Source organism: Vanellus vanellus, assembly GCF_965231255.1.
Source record: "Vanellus vanellus genome assembly, chromosome: 23".
NCBI lineage: Eukaryota > Metazoa > Chordata > Aves > Charadriiformes > Charadriidae > Vanellus > Vanellus vanellus.
Genome location: NC_138928.1, coordinates 1,237,981 through 1,253,028, shown reverse-complemented (window position 1 = coordinate 1,253,028; position 15,048 = coordinate 1,237,981). Strand labels below are relative to the sequence as shown.

The 15,048-nt window shown below is 55.8% G+C and overlaps 1 protein-coding gene across 1 annotated transcript; it reads right to left on the bottom strand.

Annotated features, from left to right (window-relative positions):
* Nucleotides 1-212: 212 nt before the first annotated feature.
* On the bottom strand, nucleotides 213-7,580 carry TNNT2 (troponin T2, cardiac type). The gene is made up of 12 exons (XM_082494427.1): nucleotides 7,538-7,580; nucleotides 6,928-6,960; nucleotides 5,858-5,893; nucleotides 5,546-5,567; nucleotides 4,530-4,590; nucleotides 4,275-4,391; nucleotides 3,826-3,903; nucleotides 3,563-3,673; nucleotides 3,047-3,156; nucleotides 2,483-2,573; nucleotides 1,916-1,956; nucleotides 213-542 (listed from the first exon to the last, which is right to left on the bottom strand). The coding sequence occupies exons 5-12, from the start codon at nucleotides 4,581-4,583 to the stop codon at nucleotides 494-496; spliced, it is 651 nt and encodes a 216-aa protein (XP_082350553.1). The 5' UTR covers nucleotides 4,584-4,590; nucleotides 5,546-5,567; nucleotides 5,858-5,893; nucleotides 6,928-6,960; nucleotides 7,538-7,580; the 3' UTR covers nucleotides 213-493.
* Nucleotides 7,581-15,048: the final 7,468 nt, after the last annotated feature.

Here is a 15,048-nt window from a genome sequence, read left to right as displayed (position 1 = left end):
TGGCCATAAATAGGATTGCCCCAAACTGCAGCAGGAAAAGCAGGTCAGACCACTGAGGTCTGTTAGAAAACCTCCCAAGGACTGCAGGTGTGAGATGCTGTGAGGCAAGGGGACATATTCAGGAGGTCCTGGATGGTTGCTGCATCCTCTTGCACCCCGGGGAGCGGGTGTGCAACTGCGCTTGCTGAGACTGTCCTGAGCCTGTCTCCTCTGGGCTGAGGGTTGCAGGAGGGAGACAACACCCGCACCCCCTCACTGTTCTCTTTATTTACAGACACAACAACAACTGGGGGTGTGGAGATGAGAAATGGCACCTCGCGAAGCACCTGCCCGCCCAGACAGCGCTGTGCCTGCAGCGAGGTCTTTGCAAGCTCTGTGCAGTGGGAGGGCGGGTGGGCGCGCGGTGCGGGCTCCACAACGTGGGGAAGCCAGATGGCCGACCAAAAGGCAATACACCTCTCCGTGGCTGAGCCTCCTTTGCCTTCTGAGTCATCTATTTCCACCGGCCGCCCACCATGGTCTTCCCACGGGCAGCCTTTGACCTGGAAGGGAAGCAGAAAAGCACGTGCAAAAAGGCATTAGTGACCATGAAAGGAGGGACAAGGTGGGTGCCATCAGTGGTCCTGCAAAGAGGACTGAGCTATCTCCGATTGATGCTCACTGCCCTGTGGGGAAGAAGGTCTTCAGTAGCTCCAAGTAAAACCTTGGGACCAGAGTCAGTCTATGGGAACAAGCTCGTGCATTTTGCCAGGTGTTTCTAAGGAGCCCCGATTCCCTTCCCATGTTTCTCCCTCCCACGGATCCTTCAGAGAAGAATCAACAAGCTGGATCTCCAGTTGTGGTGGGGTAACAATGGCTGCGGGATCTTTCTCCCAAGAACCAGAAGCTGTGAAGCTGTTGTTAGGCAGGACCCACCACATCACTCTTCTTAACCAGCATCAGGGGAACAGGCACTGCTCTGGGCATGAGTCAGCAGACAGGAGGAGGAGGAGGCTGGGGTGGATAGTGAAGGGCATTTCTGGCATGTCATCCTGACAGTCACCAGCACAGCTTTGGCTGCCGTTCCTTGGCAATGCCTCCTCCATCAGCCCTACTGGTAGCCTGATGGCAGCCCTGGCTTCCATGCAGCGCACATGCAGTGGGAGACACACAGCACTCAGGAAACACCTGTACTCACCCTTTGCTGCAGTAACGGGCCGTGTTGGGGCAGAAGAGAAGAGAGATTTGGTGTAAGCGGGTGGGAGATGCTGCTACCTGACACGTGGGGCAGGCTGAGCACCTCTCACGTGAGACAGCAGGGTGGGGATGCAAGAGCAGCATGGTGCTCCCAAGGGTGGGGGTTAAACACCCGCTTCCACCCTCCTATGAAGGGTCCCCCAGTCCTGTGCAGGGAACGTGGGTACAGGGACAGGGTCCCCTTGTCCTTGCGGGGCTGCGCAGCTCCCACAGCCTGTGGGATTTCCCTTCCTACACAAGCTGGGATGTCCAGCACCTTCCCTGAGGTGCTGAGCAGAGCCACTGCAGGGGTGGGGGCAGCTGGAGGCTGGCAGGACCCCGCAGGACACAAGGCTCCACGTGCAGAGGTGGAGTCTCCCTATGGTCCATCCCCAGACAGGGTCTCTGGGGCAGGGGGAAGCTGGTGGAGGTGGGAGGCAATGGGGGTCTCTCAACGGGAGAAGAGCAGCATGGACCGAGGTCCCTGGGCCAGATCTGCATGTCCATGAACACCGGGCAGTGTGGGGCTAGCACCTAGCACCAGTGGGGCTAGGGGCGGGAGTGCGAAGGACAGGAGGTGGCTCTGCAAGGGTGCAAGAGAGCCAGGAGATACACAGGGAGGGAACTGGGGCCAGGGAAGCAGGGAGCTGGAAGGGCAGGAGTTGTCAAGGATGGATGCTCAGCCTGCCCGGGGACTTACACTTTCTGGTGGTCACTAACGCGGTTTCGGAGGACGTTGATCTGCAAGAGAAACGCAGGCAGATGGCGAGGCCTGTCAAGATGCCCCATGGCTGGCTGGGGATGAGGGTTGGGGAGAAGGTGCATCACTGCTCTTTCTTCCCTAGCGGTTCTTGCGTGGGGTTTAGCATGGGGCTGCGATGCACAGCGCAGCAAGAAGTGCACATCCCCAGGAGCTGGGAGGTCACAGGACCACCACACAGGCCCCTTCGCCAACTGCCACATCCTCCAGCATTTCATAGCTGCGTGCTCAGCCTCGCCGGGGTGGCCAACAACCGCTGGGAGGGTTGGTTTGATGCTGGCTCCTCTCCAAAAGGGAGGCAGATGTGGCTTTGCTTTCAGTGGTGTAGAGCCTCTTGGGTGTTTGTCACCCCAGGCACAAGGGGGGCACAGTCCTTTCCTGAAGCCCCCAGCTTTCCTGAGGCAGCACCGTCAGTGAGACAACCCGCATGGTCTCCCAGGTGGGGAGCAGAAGGAGCAGCCAGGCACACGGAGTGCGAGCAAGCTCACAGAGGACCTTGCGGCTCACCTCGTATTTCTGCCGCTTGAACTTCTCCTGCAGGTCAAATTTCTCAGCCTCTAGGTCACGGATGGTTTGCCATAGCTCCTTGGCCTTGTCCCTGCGGGAAGAGCCGGCTGGTGTCAGTGCAGAAAAGGGATGTGGCTCACAGGGAGCTCACTGCAGGGGACAGGGCAGTGATGCCACCATCTAGCCTGCTCCCCCAGGACAGGTCTCTGCAGGCTCCATGCCCAGCCGGGGCTGTGCTGGCCAGGAGGTGATGACAGTTCCACACGTGGACCAGAGCCATGGGTGAGGCTGGGACATACAGGGACATGCATGTCCCACCCGTGTGAGCGTGGCTCCCTCTGATGGCCGGCGCTGTCAGCAGCAGCCGTGTCGTGGTGGCCCAGCAGAGCCACGGAGCCCATGCCCCCGGTGGGGTGTCACAGACCACCTCCCAGCTGTGCCATCACCCTCTCATCTGGGTTGCCAACCCCAGGCAGCCCGTCCCAGCCCAGGGTTCTGCCCCAGGAGGTGGGACCCAAAAGCAGAGCCCCTCTCCTGGAGGTCCCTCCTACAGCCCGTGCTCACCTCAGCTTCTCTTCGTTGAGGTGGTCGATGTTCAGGGGCTTCCGCCGTTCACTGAGGATCTTCTTCTTCTTTTCCCGCTCTGTTTGCTTCTTCCCACCCTTTTTCTCTGACTGAGGAAACCATCAGTCCATTGGAGGGAAGGAAATCTGCCCAGCTTTTGCTCTACCCCTAACCCCAGTTCCGTCCCCAACACCCTCAGCTTTTGGGACTCCAGAAGCACACGAGGTCCTCAAGGAAATTTTGGCAATAGTGGACAAGACACCCCGCTACCACCCCACCCCCATACCTGAGGCAAGGCTGGACCCTCCCTGGCCAGCATGTACAAAACAGACCTCTCAGCTCACTTTGGCCATCTAACCACTGCTGTGACCCAACTGTGGTGGCCTGTCTTCTGCTTGCAGAAACCACAGTCTACCAGAACTGAGAACGTTCAAGGTCCTGTGGGGCCAACCCAGGGTTGAGCCCTTCCCAGCAGCACCAGTGGCTTCATTGCAACTGCCCAGGGTAGGATCACACCTTCTGCATGTAGCCTCCGAAATGCAGCATGTTGGAGAAAGCTTTCTTCTTCCGCGCTTCCTCCTCAGCCTTCTTCCGTGCCTCCTCTTCCTCTTTGCGAGCTCTTTCTTCCTGCCAGGGTGAGAAGTGGTCAGGAGTGGATGGATGGAGACCTCACGGACTGGCTTGCATGCAACACACAGCTCGTGCTCCCAGGTGCTCTGTGGCCAGGTTTGTGCTACCCAAGACCAGCCCGACCCCCTGGTTCCCAGAGGGAGACTCACGGCCATGCGGGCTTGGCGCTCCTTCTCCCTCTCGCTGCGAATCCTCTGCTGCTCTGCCCTCTCCGCTCGCCGCTGTTCCTGCAGAAGGAGAGGACATTGGTTTGGACACCTTGGAGAATATGCATCCTTTCTGTCCCTAGGGACGCATCCCTGACCCCAAAATCCCTGAGATCTGCCGCTCTCACGTCTCCCAAGGGATCGTGTGGACCAGTGTCCATGGGGGAAGGTGCATCTCCATTAAGCACTGCAGCATCGCAGCACCGTAGCAGCCAGGCCAGGGGCTTCCTGGGCACTGGGGTACAAAATCTGGCTCAAATCCCAAGCTCTGTCTTGCAGGGACATGGGATGTCTCAGGTCTTGCTGTCGGGACTGTGGGGAAAGGACCGCGGCTGTTTGCCCACAGGAGAGAGGGTGGCAATAGCGATAGAGGGGGAGGGCTGCAGACATACAATCCTGTCCTTGAGAGAGATGAGCTCCTCTTCCTCCTTCTTCCTGCTCTCAAAGTGGGCTTCAATGAGGGCCTGCAGTTCGTTAAGGTCCTTCTCCATGCGCTTGCGGTGGATGTCCTGCACCAGATAGGAACAGCGGTGATGGCTACGGTCCCATGAGTGAAGACCTCCAGGAGCTGCAGAGCTGCTGGGCTGTGCAGAGGAGCGATGCAAGAGGAGCACCTCATAGGGGTTGACTTTGGGTTCACTACTCACGTCAAAATCCAGTCTCTCGCCATCTGGGATTTTGGGAGGCACCAGATTTGGCATGAAGACCCTGCAATCAAAGGTGAGCAGGAGGACGGTGAGCCTGCAGCAGATACCTGGGACAGGATGGTGTCTTTCATCCATGCGCTTATCTACCCATCCCTCCTCTCTGAGCCTCGCCGTCCCCGGGGATGCAGAGTGAGCACATTCTGCTGCTTGCTGGAGGTTGCCAGCTGGACAGCCTCAGAGGAAGACCTCTGGCATTCCCGGGAAGCACTCCAAGACACCCACATGGCTGGAATAACTCTGCAAGCTGCAGGCAACTTGGCCAAGACCCTTTGCCAGGCACCCTGTGGCTGGAAGCCACCCCTGTGCTCACCCAGAAGAGCACAGAGGAACTGTGTGCTCCTGTGTGACCTGGCACAGGGAGCTGGAAACCATCCTCTCATCCTCTGTGAGCTTGAGAGGGAGCAGGAGATGCTCAGTAGGGGCACATAAAGACACAAAGGGATGAGGTTATTGTAGCTGAGGACAGATCTGCCTCCGAGACCAGACCCTCTCAGTGCTCCACGAGGAACCACAGGTTCCTGGCAACGGTTGATAGCCCCGCTCCTGTCCTGGGGATGCTGGCACTCATGCAAATGCTTGCCTCATGCCAGCCATGGCTAGGAGCATACTGGAGGAACAAGACCCTGGTTGTGCCATGGACCATGTACCCCAGGCTGGGGTGCGTGCGGATTTTTACCAGCTGTAGGGCCACAGGGCAGCTGGGCTTTCCCCAAGGAGCACACAAAATGCTTCAAAACTGCCAAAAGTCCTCATTCTCGGGATTTCCTCCATATTCTATGTTTATCTGCCTGTTTCTCTCCCTTTTTCTCTCCATGTCCCAGTCCTCACTCTGCTTTTGAGGCCTTGCTGTCTCCTGTCCTTTGTGGATCACGGTGCTAATCCCATCACATGGAGCCTCTGCCCTGGCACAGCTCCTAGATCAGACCTTGCACCAGAAAAAATGCACCGACACTTACTTGGGCTTCGGCTTCGATTCACCTGCAGGTCCCCAGGAGCGGGAGAAAAAGACAATGTTAGTGTCAGAGATGCGTTTGCTTTCAGACCTTGACCCAAAGCCCACAACACTGAGCTGAGCTACCCCTCTCCCCCAGGCTGCACGGTGGATCATGCTCCAGCAAAGAGGCGTGCAGTGAGGTGTCCTTCTGTGTGCCAAAACCTGAGACACGTGTGGATGCTCCTGGCTGAGCAGATAAGCACTTGGCACCTCCTCACACAGGCAAAGTGACAGTGCCTCCCTCCCCAGAGAGGAACGAGGATGGATACTTCACCTTCTCCAGGCTCCTGCTCTCGGTCCCCCTCTCCACCTGTGGAAAACACGATGTTTTGGCTCCCGGAGGCCAGCATTATTTTGGAGTGCTGGACACAAACTCTTTGATGAGCAACCAGCAGAAAACACTGGTACTCTCATGCTGGCAGGGCCAAGGCACTCAGCAGATCAGGAAAGGGCAGCTCAGTTTTGACACCTCCTTACGGGAAACCACAGATACTGGAGAGAGCTGCCCCTCTGTGCTGCTGGCCGGCTGTCACAAGCCATGCTGGGACATCCCAGACCCTGCTGTGCACCATGTCCATGGGCACAGCGGGGTGGTTCAGCCGGGCTACTCCCCTCTGCCCCGTGCTTATCCCCACTGCAAAACCCAGTTCCATCCCTCCAGGATGAACAGGGAGAGAGCGGGTCCGTCATGGACTTCCCTCACTCACAGACGGACCAGGAGAGCCCCAGGTCCTCTCCAGGAGGAACCCAGACAAGTTTTGCAAGAGCTCAGGCTGGGAAAGCAGTAGTACTACCCTCTCCTCCTGTATTTTTTCATAGAATCACAGAATGGTTTGGGTTGGAAGGGACCTTAAAGACCATCCAGTTTCAACCCTCCTGCCCTGGGCAGGGACACCTCCCACCAGCCCAGGTTGCTCCAAGCCCTGTCCAACCTGGCCTTGAACACCTCCAGGGATGGGGCAGCCACAGCATCTCTGGGCAATCTGGGTCACTGTCTCATCACCCTCAGAGTGAAAAATTTCTTCCTAATATCTCACCTAAATCTCCCCTCTTCCAGTCTGAAGCCATTCCTTCTCATCCTATCACTACATGTCCTTGTAAAAAGTCCCTCCCCAGCTTTCTTGTAGGCCCCCTTCCTTACCAAAGCCATCCCTCCTGCAGACCTCCTGCTGCCCCAGCCCTGGTGGAGGACAGGACCAGGGCAGCTCTGTCCGTTTACCACAGATTGTCTCTGTTCAGCAGCAAATAAATTCAACACCAAAAACCCCAGTGGGGCCAGTGTCTTCGGGGACTGGGATCGGGACTGAAATGGCCCAAATTGCCCCTCCTCCGTTCCTGCTTTACCTTCTCCCGGTGCTTTCGTTTCATCTTCTTGTTCTGTTTCAAAAGCAACAGGGAGAATATGAGCATGCGTGGGTGAGGACAGCCACATCCCCCCAGCAGAGGGGTGTCCCGGCACCCTAACGCCAGGCTGGGATCTGAGTCTGCCCCACCAGCTGTGACAGCATGGGGACACACATCAGGCAACCCGACCTGCTCCAAAGAGTTCTCATGAAGTCCGGTGCTCTTTGGATGGTGAGACACATCAGAGAATGACCCCAGCTCTGGAAATCCCCACTCTTAAGGCTACAGGGACCTCTTGGTGGAACAGGCTTAACTCATTTCTGGCATTATTTTGGAGTGCTGGACACAAACTCTTTGATGAGCAACCAGCAGAAAACACCGGTACCCTCATGCTTGCAGGGCCAAGGCACTCGGCAGATCAGGAAAGGGCAGCTCAGTTTTGACACCTCCTTACGGGAAACCACAGATACTGGAGAGAGCTGCCCCTCTGTGCTGCTGGCCGGCTGTCACAAGCCATGCTGGGACATCCCAGACCCTGCTTGGCACCCCACCGAGGCAGAGCATGGCTCTAGCCAAACCACAGGAGCTCGCTGGTGAAGCCATCACATACCTTCTGCCTTGGTTTCTTCGGTCTCCTCCACCGCCTCCTCTACCTGTTCTTCTTGACCTGTGGAATAATGGGCGGTGTGAGTCCGACAGCCGTTGCTCCAGCTGGCTTCCTACAGACCCCAGTGACAGGACAACTGTGGCACGGAGCCGGATGAGAGATTGACCTGGGGGAGATGTAGCCGTAGAAGAAAGAAGCAGCGGCTCAGAAAGTAAAGGGCTTCCCTCTAACCTTTACCTAAGGGCTGGTCTCTGTACTTGGGCAGGGAAAAAAAAAACAAAAAAATTAAAGGATTTATAGCCACCTCCTGGTTTGTCCCTCATTCCCTCCCATGCTATCATGATACCCCAGGATGGGGGGGAGTGGTTTCTATTGCTCTTCTCTAGCCAGTGAAGAACAAGACTGGCTGGCATTAGGGAAAGTGCCTTCAGCACCTTCACGATCTTATTTATGACACTGTTGGAGCATTTTTCCACTGGAGGGAGCAGTATCCCCACAAGAGTCCTCCACTGGAGTCAGAGTGGTGCTGGGGGCCACAGGTCCTGGGAAGACTTGTGGTCCCACAGCAAGAGGGAATCACAGAATCACAGAATGGTCAGGGTTGGAAGGGACCTCTTGAGATCATCTAGTCCAACCCCTGCGCCAGAGCAGAAGGAAAGAAAAAGAAGACAGTAAACCACGAGTGCATTCGGTTGATAGACGTAAGAAAGAAGCCACAGGCACGGGAGCAGATATGCACAGCGGAGCAGGGCAGGAAAGGGGGAGTGCAAGAAGCAAGAGAGAGAAGTGGAAGAATGAAAGAAAACCATTTCCCAACCAGGGAGAGGCAAAAGACACACCAGCCCATGACATATTCACAGCAGCAGTGGAGAGATGAAATAAAGAAAGGTGTAATAACTACCGTCTTCTTCCTCTATCCATTCTTCCTCTTCTGAGCCAGGGAGGAGGGAAAGGAACAAGTGCAGAGATTAGTCAGACGCCATAAAGCTGTGGAGTATAGCTATGACGTGCATGAGATGAGGACTCAAGCACTGCAGTGGTATCCCCCTTGTGCCCCTCTTTGCTTTTAACGTTCAGGACGTTTTGCCATGCAGCAGCTCGGGCTCCCTGGCAGCGCCCTGAAGCAGCAAGAGGCTCAGCAAAGCCCAGCTCCCAAATCCAGCCCCAAATGCACAGCCCAGCTGTGTCGCAGAGCAGCTGCATCGTGGGGTTTGCTTCTTCACAGAATCATAGAATCACAGAATCATAGCATCGTCTAGGTGGGAAGGCACCTTTAAGATCATCAGGTCCCACCATCAACCTTACACTGCCAAACCTACCACTAAACCATGTCCTTCAGCACCACATCTATGTCTTTTAAATACCTACAGGGGTAGTGAAATTGCCAGGATGGGCAGCTTGTTCCAGTGAAGAACCCTTTCTGTGAAGAAATTTTTCCTAATATCCATCCTAAACATCCCTTGGTGCAACTTGAGACCATTTCCTGTTGTCCTATCGCTTGTTACTTGAGAGAAGAGACTGACACCCCCCTCGCTACACCCTCTTCTCAGGGAGCTGTTGAGAGTGATGAGGTGTCCCCTCAGCCTCCTTTTTCCAGGCTAAACAACCCCCATTCCCTCAGCTACTCCTCATAAAACTTGTGTTCCAGACCCCTCACCAGCTTCGTTGCCCTTCTATGAACATGCTCCAGAATCTCAATGTCTTTCTTCATCGGACTGAGGCAGCTGAAGGTTTGTACTTGAGTATCATTAATATACATTCAGCTGAGGCTCCAGGTCCCATTGCGTTATTGGGCTCACATCTCCACCACTGCCCAAGTCCAGCATTTCCACCCCTGCTTTGAGTCAAGGAATCTCTCTGACAAAAGAGATCCCGAACAAATTCAGACTGGTTTTGATCCTACCGGTGTTCCAGATGGAATAACCTGGAACGTGGTCTCATCTGCCCTTTCTGGTCATGATTTACCCATTGCAGTCGAGGAGCTTACCACCACAAACCCACCCAAGCAAAACACTGAACCAACAGCACTTGTCTCTTGGTCCTTGCAACCGCTGGGGAAACACCTACCTTCTTCCACATACTCCTCTTCACAGAGCACACGTGCGCACAGGAGAGAGGGAAGGGAAGGGAAAGAAGATGCAGGTTATTGAAGTTGCTCTGATCGTTTCTTAGATTCAGCCTCGGAGCAGCTGCAGATGCTCCACGTCCTCTTACCTTCCTGCTCCCTGCAAAACACAACACACATTTGCGGAGTTACAGTGATCGGCTACAACGGGGAACGTGTGTCCATCAGTGAGGCAAAAGGGGAATTTGAAATTTCCTGGAGGCTGGCTCCCCTTTTTCGTAGTAGTAGGCAATAACTTCTGGGCAGGTTGCTGTGTGGCGTGCCGTAAGGTGGCAGTGGGGACGGGACAAGACCCAGGTCACCCTGCAGGCTGGGGATGGCAGGAGATGAAGTGCTCGACTGACACTTCAACAGTGGTCAGAGCACAATAGTGTTCTGCAGCTTGAGATGATCGAGAGAGCATGGCCTGTAATCCTCGAAATGGGCATCTCATGTCCCACCTTTGCCCCAAAGTCCTTTCCTGACCTTGAGGGAGATGCACAGTCTGTCCTCAGGGGTGCCCAGGGGACGCCGGGTAAAGGGGTCTGACTGATTGCTGAGACACGAGAGTCTGTTGTGGCATTTAAACATAAGAAAAGGATTCAGATCTACATTTTCTGCTGTTGGAGGAGAAGTAGGAGCCGTGTTTGGACTGATCCCTATACACACATAGCGTGGGTATTGAGCCCCTTCTCTCCCGGGTACGCCTCGTGATCCAGCAGCCCTCACCGGCAAAAGTTGCCCTCAAATTTGGGCCTTGGGGAGTGATGCTCTGGATGTGGTGGTAGGACCCCAGCAGCACCAGACTGATGACAGCAGCTTTTCCCAGCTCTGCCTCACTGATTTGGACTGGGGATGATGGTCCCTTGCCGTGTATGTGCTGACACAGCTCCTAGCGCAGAACTCCCCACTGTGGGGGGTCGCGGCACCATCACAGCAGCGGTGCAGATGGGCACAGGGTGGAGGAACCTCAAGGCCCTTTCATGCTGGGCGCTGGGGTAATGACCAGAGCCGGTGCCCCCCCAGACAGCCCCCCTAAGCGGTGCTGTGACCCTGCGGGAAGGCGGGAATAAGGAGAAAGAAAGGGTATTTAAAACCACACCACTTACTGCTCATATTCTTCAACGACCTCTTCAGTGTCCGACATGCCTGGTTATCTAGCAGAATTCAAGGCAGATTGGAAAAAACAAGGGTTAGGAGCTGAGATAAGGACAAGCACAGCTTGTTCTCCGGTGCTCCAGACACGGGTACAGAGATGCTGCGTCTCTCCAAAGCGCTGGGAGCTTGGAGCTGGCCCCAGCCAGGCTGTGACAGCGTTATCTGGGCAGAGATAAGGCTCCCCCCACCCCTCCCATCCCAGGATCACAGCTCGCCCCAAATGGGAGACAGGAGATTAGACAGAGCCTCATGCAACACTGATAACTGCTGTCAGGAGCCGTGTCCGGGACACGCAGCTCCCCTCGCCGCAGCCGTCTCAGGGTGCTGTGTTTGCTCAGGGCAGGGGAAAATAACCCAATTAACATTCAGTTTGTTTTGCTTCCTGACTATTCTTAGCTCAGTTGGGATAGAGAAACCTGCAGGGACGTTCCGTTATCTCAAATTTACAGCCCTGCACAAGCCGCAGCACGAGATTTCGGTGAGACCTCCCAGCCCTCCAAGCGCAGAGCGTGCTCCGGAAAAGGGCGATCTGGGTTCCTCAGGAGCATTTCTCTCCTGGTCCTGGCCCTGGGACAGAGGGTAGCTAAAAGGAATATTTCACAGGCAGATTTGGCAATAGGGCTAATGACTCTGCAGAAACAGCTCATCTTCCCAGCACACCCCTCTCCCTCCCAGCCGTGGCCAGGAGGACTTTACTCGTCGTCCCACCTCATCTAGCTTCCACCCAACGCTCCACCGCAAGGTCTGCACAGACCAGCCCCAACCCCGGGCATCCCAGAGCAGCCCTGAGCATCAGCCCAAGCCCCTGCACACCCTGTCCACCACTCACGTTCGTGCCAGACCTCAGCAAAGCTGAGATGTAGCAGGAGAACTCAAGGCAGCTCTAGAAATAACTTCCATGTGCTAAACCACCTGTTCCCAGAGCAACGCCGCTTCACTTCTCCTCCTGCCGGGCGTCTGGGAACAACTGGTCCTGGCTACATCTGTTGGGCATTTATTACCCAGGATGGGTAGGACAGGTTTCAGGATCGCTTTTTCGAGATGCTGAGTCCAGGACTGGAATCCACAGGCATGGGAAAGACGCGCTACAGGATGGGTGCTGCTGCATACCCATGGCTCCTGGGGGGTTGTCAAATCTCACTTCTGAGCAATGACTCAGATGGTGCTTTTTGGAGACAATGAAGTCAGAACTCAGCCCCGTCTGCCCCGGGTTCACCACCCACTTCTGCCATCGTCACCCCCTTCCCTCTGATGCGTCTGGGGCTTGGCCCTAAGGACACCCCTCCAGCACCATCCCCTCAGTCTCTGCTCCCGGTTGAATAACAGTTCCTGGCCTTACTTTCCCCCCAGGCTCAGCATGGTCTACTACCCCCAGAGTTTGGCCAAAACATTTATTTGGCCTCTGAGCACCCAAGACTTCATGTGGTCCTCTCATGACACAAAAGCCGAGACTCTCTCCTGGCCATGATGGTGCAAACATGCATTTTTGAAAGCTTATTTCTACATTTCCTTTCACCTCCTCTCTCATACATTGCTAGATCCCACAGAGCATTTGCTGAGGAGCAGCAAAAAGCCAGGACTGTTAAAAGAGTACACAAGAAAAGCTAATGTTACACCAGAAAGCAGCTCTAGGAAATATTTATCCGTCTTCTGCACAGGAACAAATAAACCTCTCCATTAAAGCTTTGAGATCTTGTTTTAAAAGAATTAGGAGAACCCAGGAGTTGTATTACAGAGTTAGAGGAAACATAGCACATATTACTGACGGAAAAAAAAAAATCTCCCATCATTTGCTGTGGATTAAATACTCCAGATATCCCTCCCGTTCCTTAAAATTTTCCTCTCCATTAGCTCAGGGATGGCTGCTCGCACCACTGGGGCTGAGTTGATCCTCCACGGTTCGCAGTCCCTGCTTTCCTCCAGGCTACCCAGACATGGAGCTCTCATTTCCCAGCGTTTGCTCCAGCGTGGGTCACATCCCGCTTGGCTGGGTCAGACGATGCACAGGAGCATCCCACCTCTAAGTCACCCCACGGGCAGCCAGCAAGCCAGGGCCAGGCTGGCCTGGGCCCCCCACAGGCATCGCATCCCTCCTGTGCCCTCCAGAGACACAGGGAATAGGGATCTCTGAGATCCCCCCGGCACCAGGGCAGCCAAAATGCTTCTCAGCTGCCTTGGCACACATCAGGGTTGGTCGATAGGTGTTGGACAAGTTGAAGTCATGAACTCCCTGGAGAGGGTCCTGGTGCTTTATCCATGGGAATGCCTTCATGGCAAAAAGGCATCCCCGTGCAAGCAGCTGGGGAGGACCATCAACCCCGAGCCAAACCCCTTTTGGGTCTTTAACAACTGCCCTTCCACTGAACATCCTATGCCGCGAGTGGGCACCCCCTGCCCCAGCCTTACCTCTGCCGCGGGCACCGGTGAGGTCCCGGGGAGCCGAGGAGAAGCCGGCGGGCGTCTGGGAAATGCTCTTTGGGGACAGGAGGCTTTAAGGGGGCTCCAGCGCCCACCCCGGGGCGGGCAGCGCCGGCAGGAATGTGCCCGGCGCCCAGCGAGGAATGCAACACTTGTGAGCTGCTATTTTGGCAGCCGCGGCCCTGGCCCCCTCCACCGCTCCCCTTTCCCCCCAGGAGCCCATATAAGCCCAAGCTATTGTGTGGCCTCAGAGATTTGCTATTTTAAACTCTCCGGACTGAGATACGAGAGTGCCCAAGGGGCTGACACAAGCCAGCCAGCTGTCACTTTCTAGGGCTGGGGACGCTGATAAGGCAGCACTGCCATGAGCAGAGGAGGGGACCCTCCATCGCAGCCCCTGAGCCCCGCTCGCTCGGCCGCTGCACCGAAGCCAAGGTGCTGTAACGAGAAGGGGAGAGAGAAAGAAGCTGAGAGCCCCCGGGGCTGTGCAGCCTGGAGAGGAGAAGGCTGAGAGGGGATCCCATCAATGCTGATCAATATCTAAAGGGTGGGTGGGAAGAGGATGGGGACAGACTCTTTCCAGTGGTGCCCAGCAACAGGACAAGGGGCAACGGGCACATACTGGAACACGGGAAATTCCATCTCAACATGAGAAAAGACTTCTTTGAGTGTGGCAGAGCACTGGCACAGCTGCCCAGAGAGGGGGGGGGAGTCTCCCCCTCTGGAGCCATTCCAAACCCGCCTGGACGTGTCCTGTGCCACTGCTGAAGGTGCCCCTGCTCCAGCAGGGGGTGGGACTGGGGGAGCTCCAGAGGTCCTTTCCAACCCCCACCATTCTGTGATTCTGTGAGGAGTCTCAGGCTGCGTTTATCCCCCCAGGACATATTTATCTCAGTTTTTTGCCTTTTTTCCCCTTGCCACAAAAAGAGAAGCGAACTGTTCCTGGTCCCAGCCCAGGAGCAGGTGACCAGGAGCATCTTAGAAAGAGCAGCTTTTATTAGGAAACAAACAAACAAACAAAAGGCACAGAGAAAACCAAGTCCTTTCCAAAGCCCAACAAGCAAGATCAGATCCAGGGGCAGCAGTAGCGTCCCACACCGAATTTGGACCCCACAGTGGTTGCTCAAGGCACAGCCCTAGCCCATTGGATGGCCTCAGCACAAGGATTTGGGCATCATTTTATGGGCTGCCCATGGCACCCTTAAGCCGGCCTCGAGAGAGCACCCCACTTCCCTGCTGGGTGGGCTCAGCAGCTCGGGGGGTGCAGGACCAGGGGTCTGCACAGCCACGGGCAAAGGGCTCAGGAGGAAAGGCGAGAGGGAAACGGGGTTTGCAGCAGGGGCGCAGCACAGGGCTCTCAGCTCCATGTGACCCCAAAACTAAGGCCATGGCCAGCCCCCCTTTCTCATACTGCTAAGTGAAAGGGGTCACTGCTTGTAGGTGGCAGGGAATGGTAAGGGCAGGATGGAGAAGCCCAAGTCTCTGGCTCTGGCTCAGCTGCATGCTGGAGGGAAGCACCAGGGCCATCAGGTCCACCCTTCTTCCATGAGACATCCCCAAGCTACACCGGCACACGTGTGACTTTGCAAACATCGTTTGCCTTTGGCTGGATCCCCCCAGCAGTGACAGCCTGGGAGGGGGGTGGCATCTGCCTGCCCCACCTCACCCCTGATGAGCCAGGCAGCAGGGATGGACGTGGTCCATGGACGTGCAGCTGAAAGTCCCTTGGCCAGACAGCTTCGTGCCCCACTGACATCGTCCAGCTGCAAGACAGGCGTATAGGTTGATCCCATTTGCAAGCGCAGTTATGGGGCACAGGCAGAGATTAGGAGCA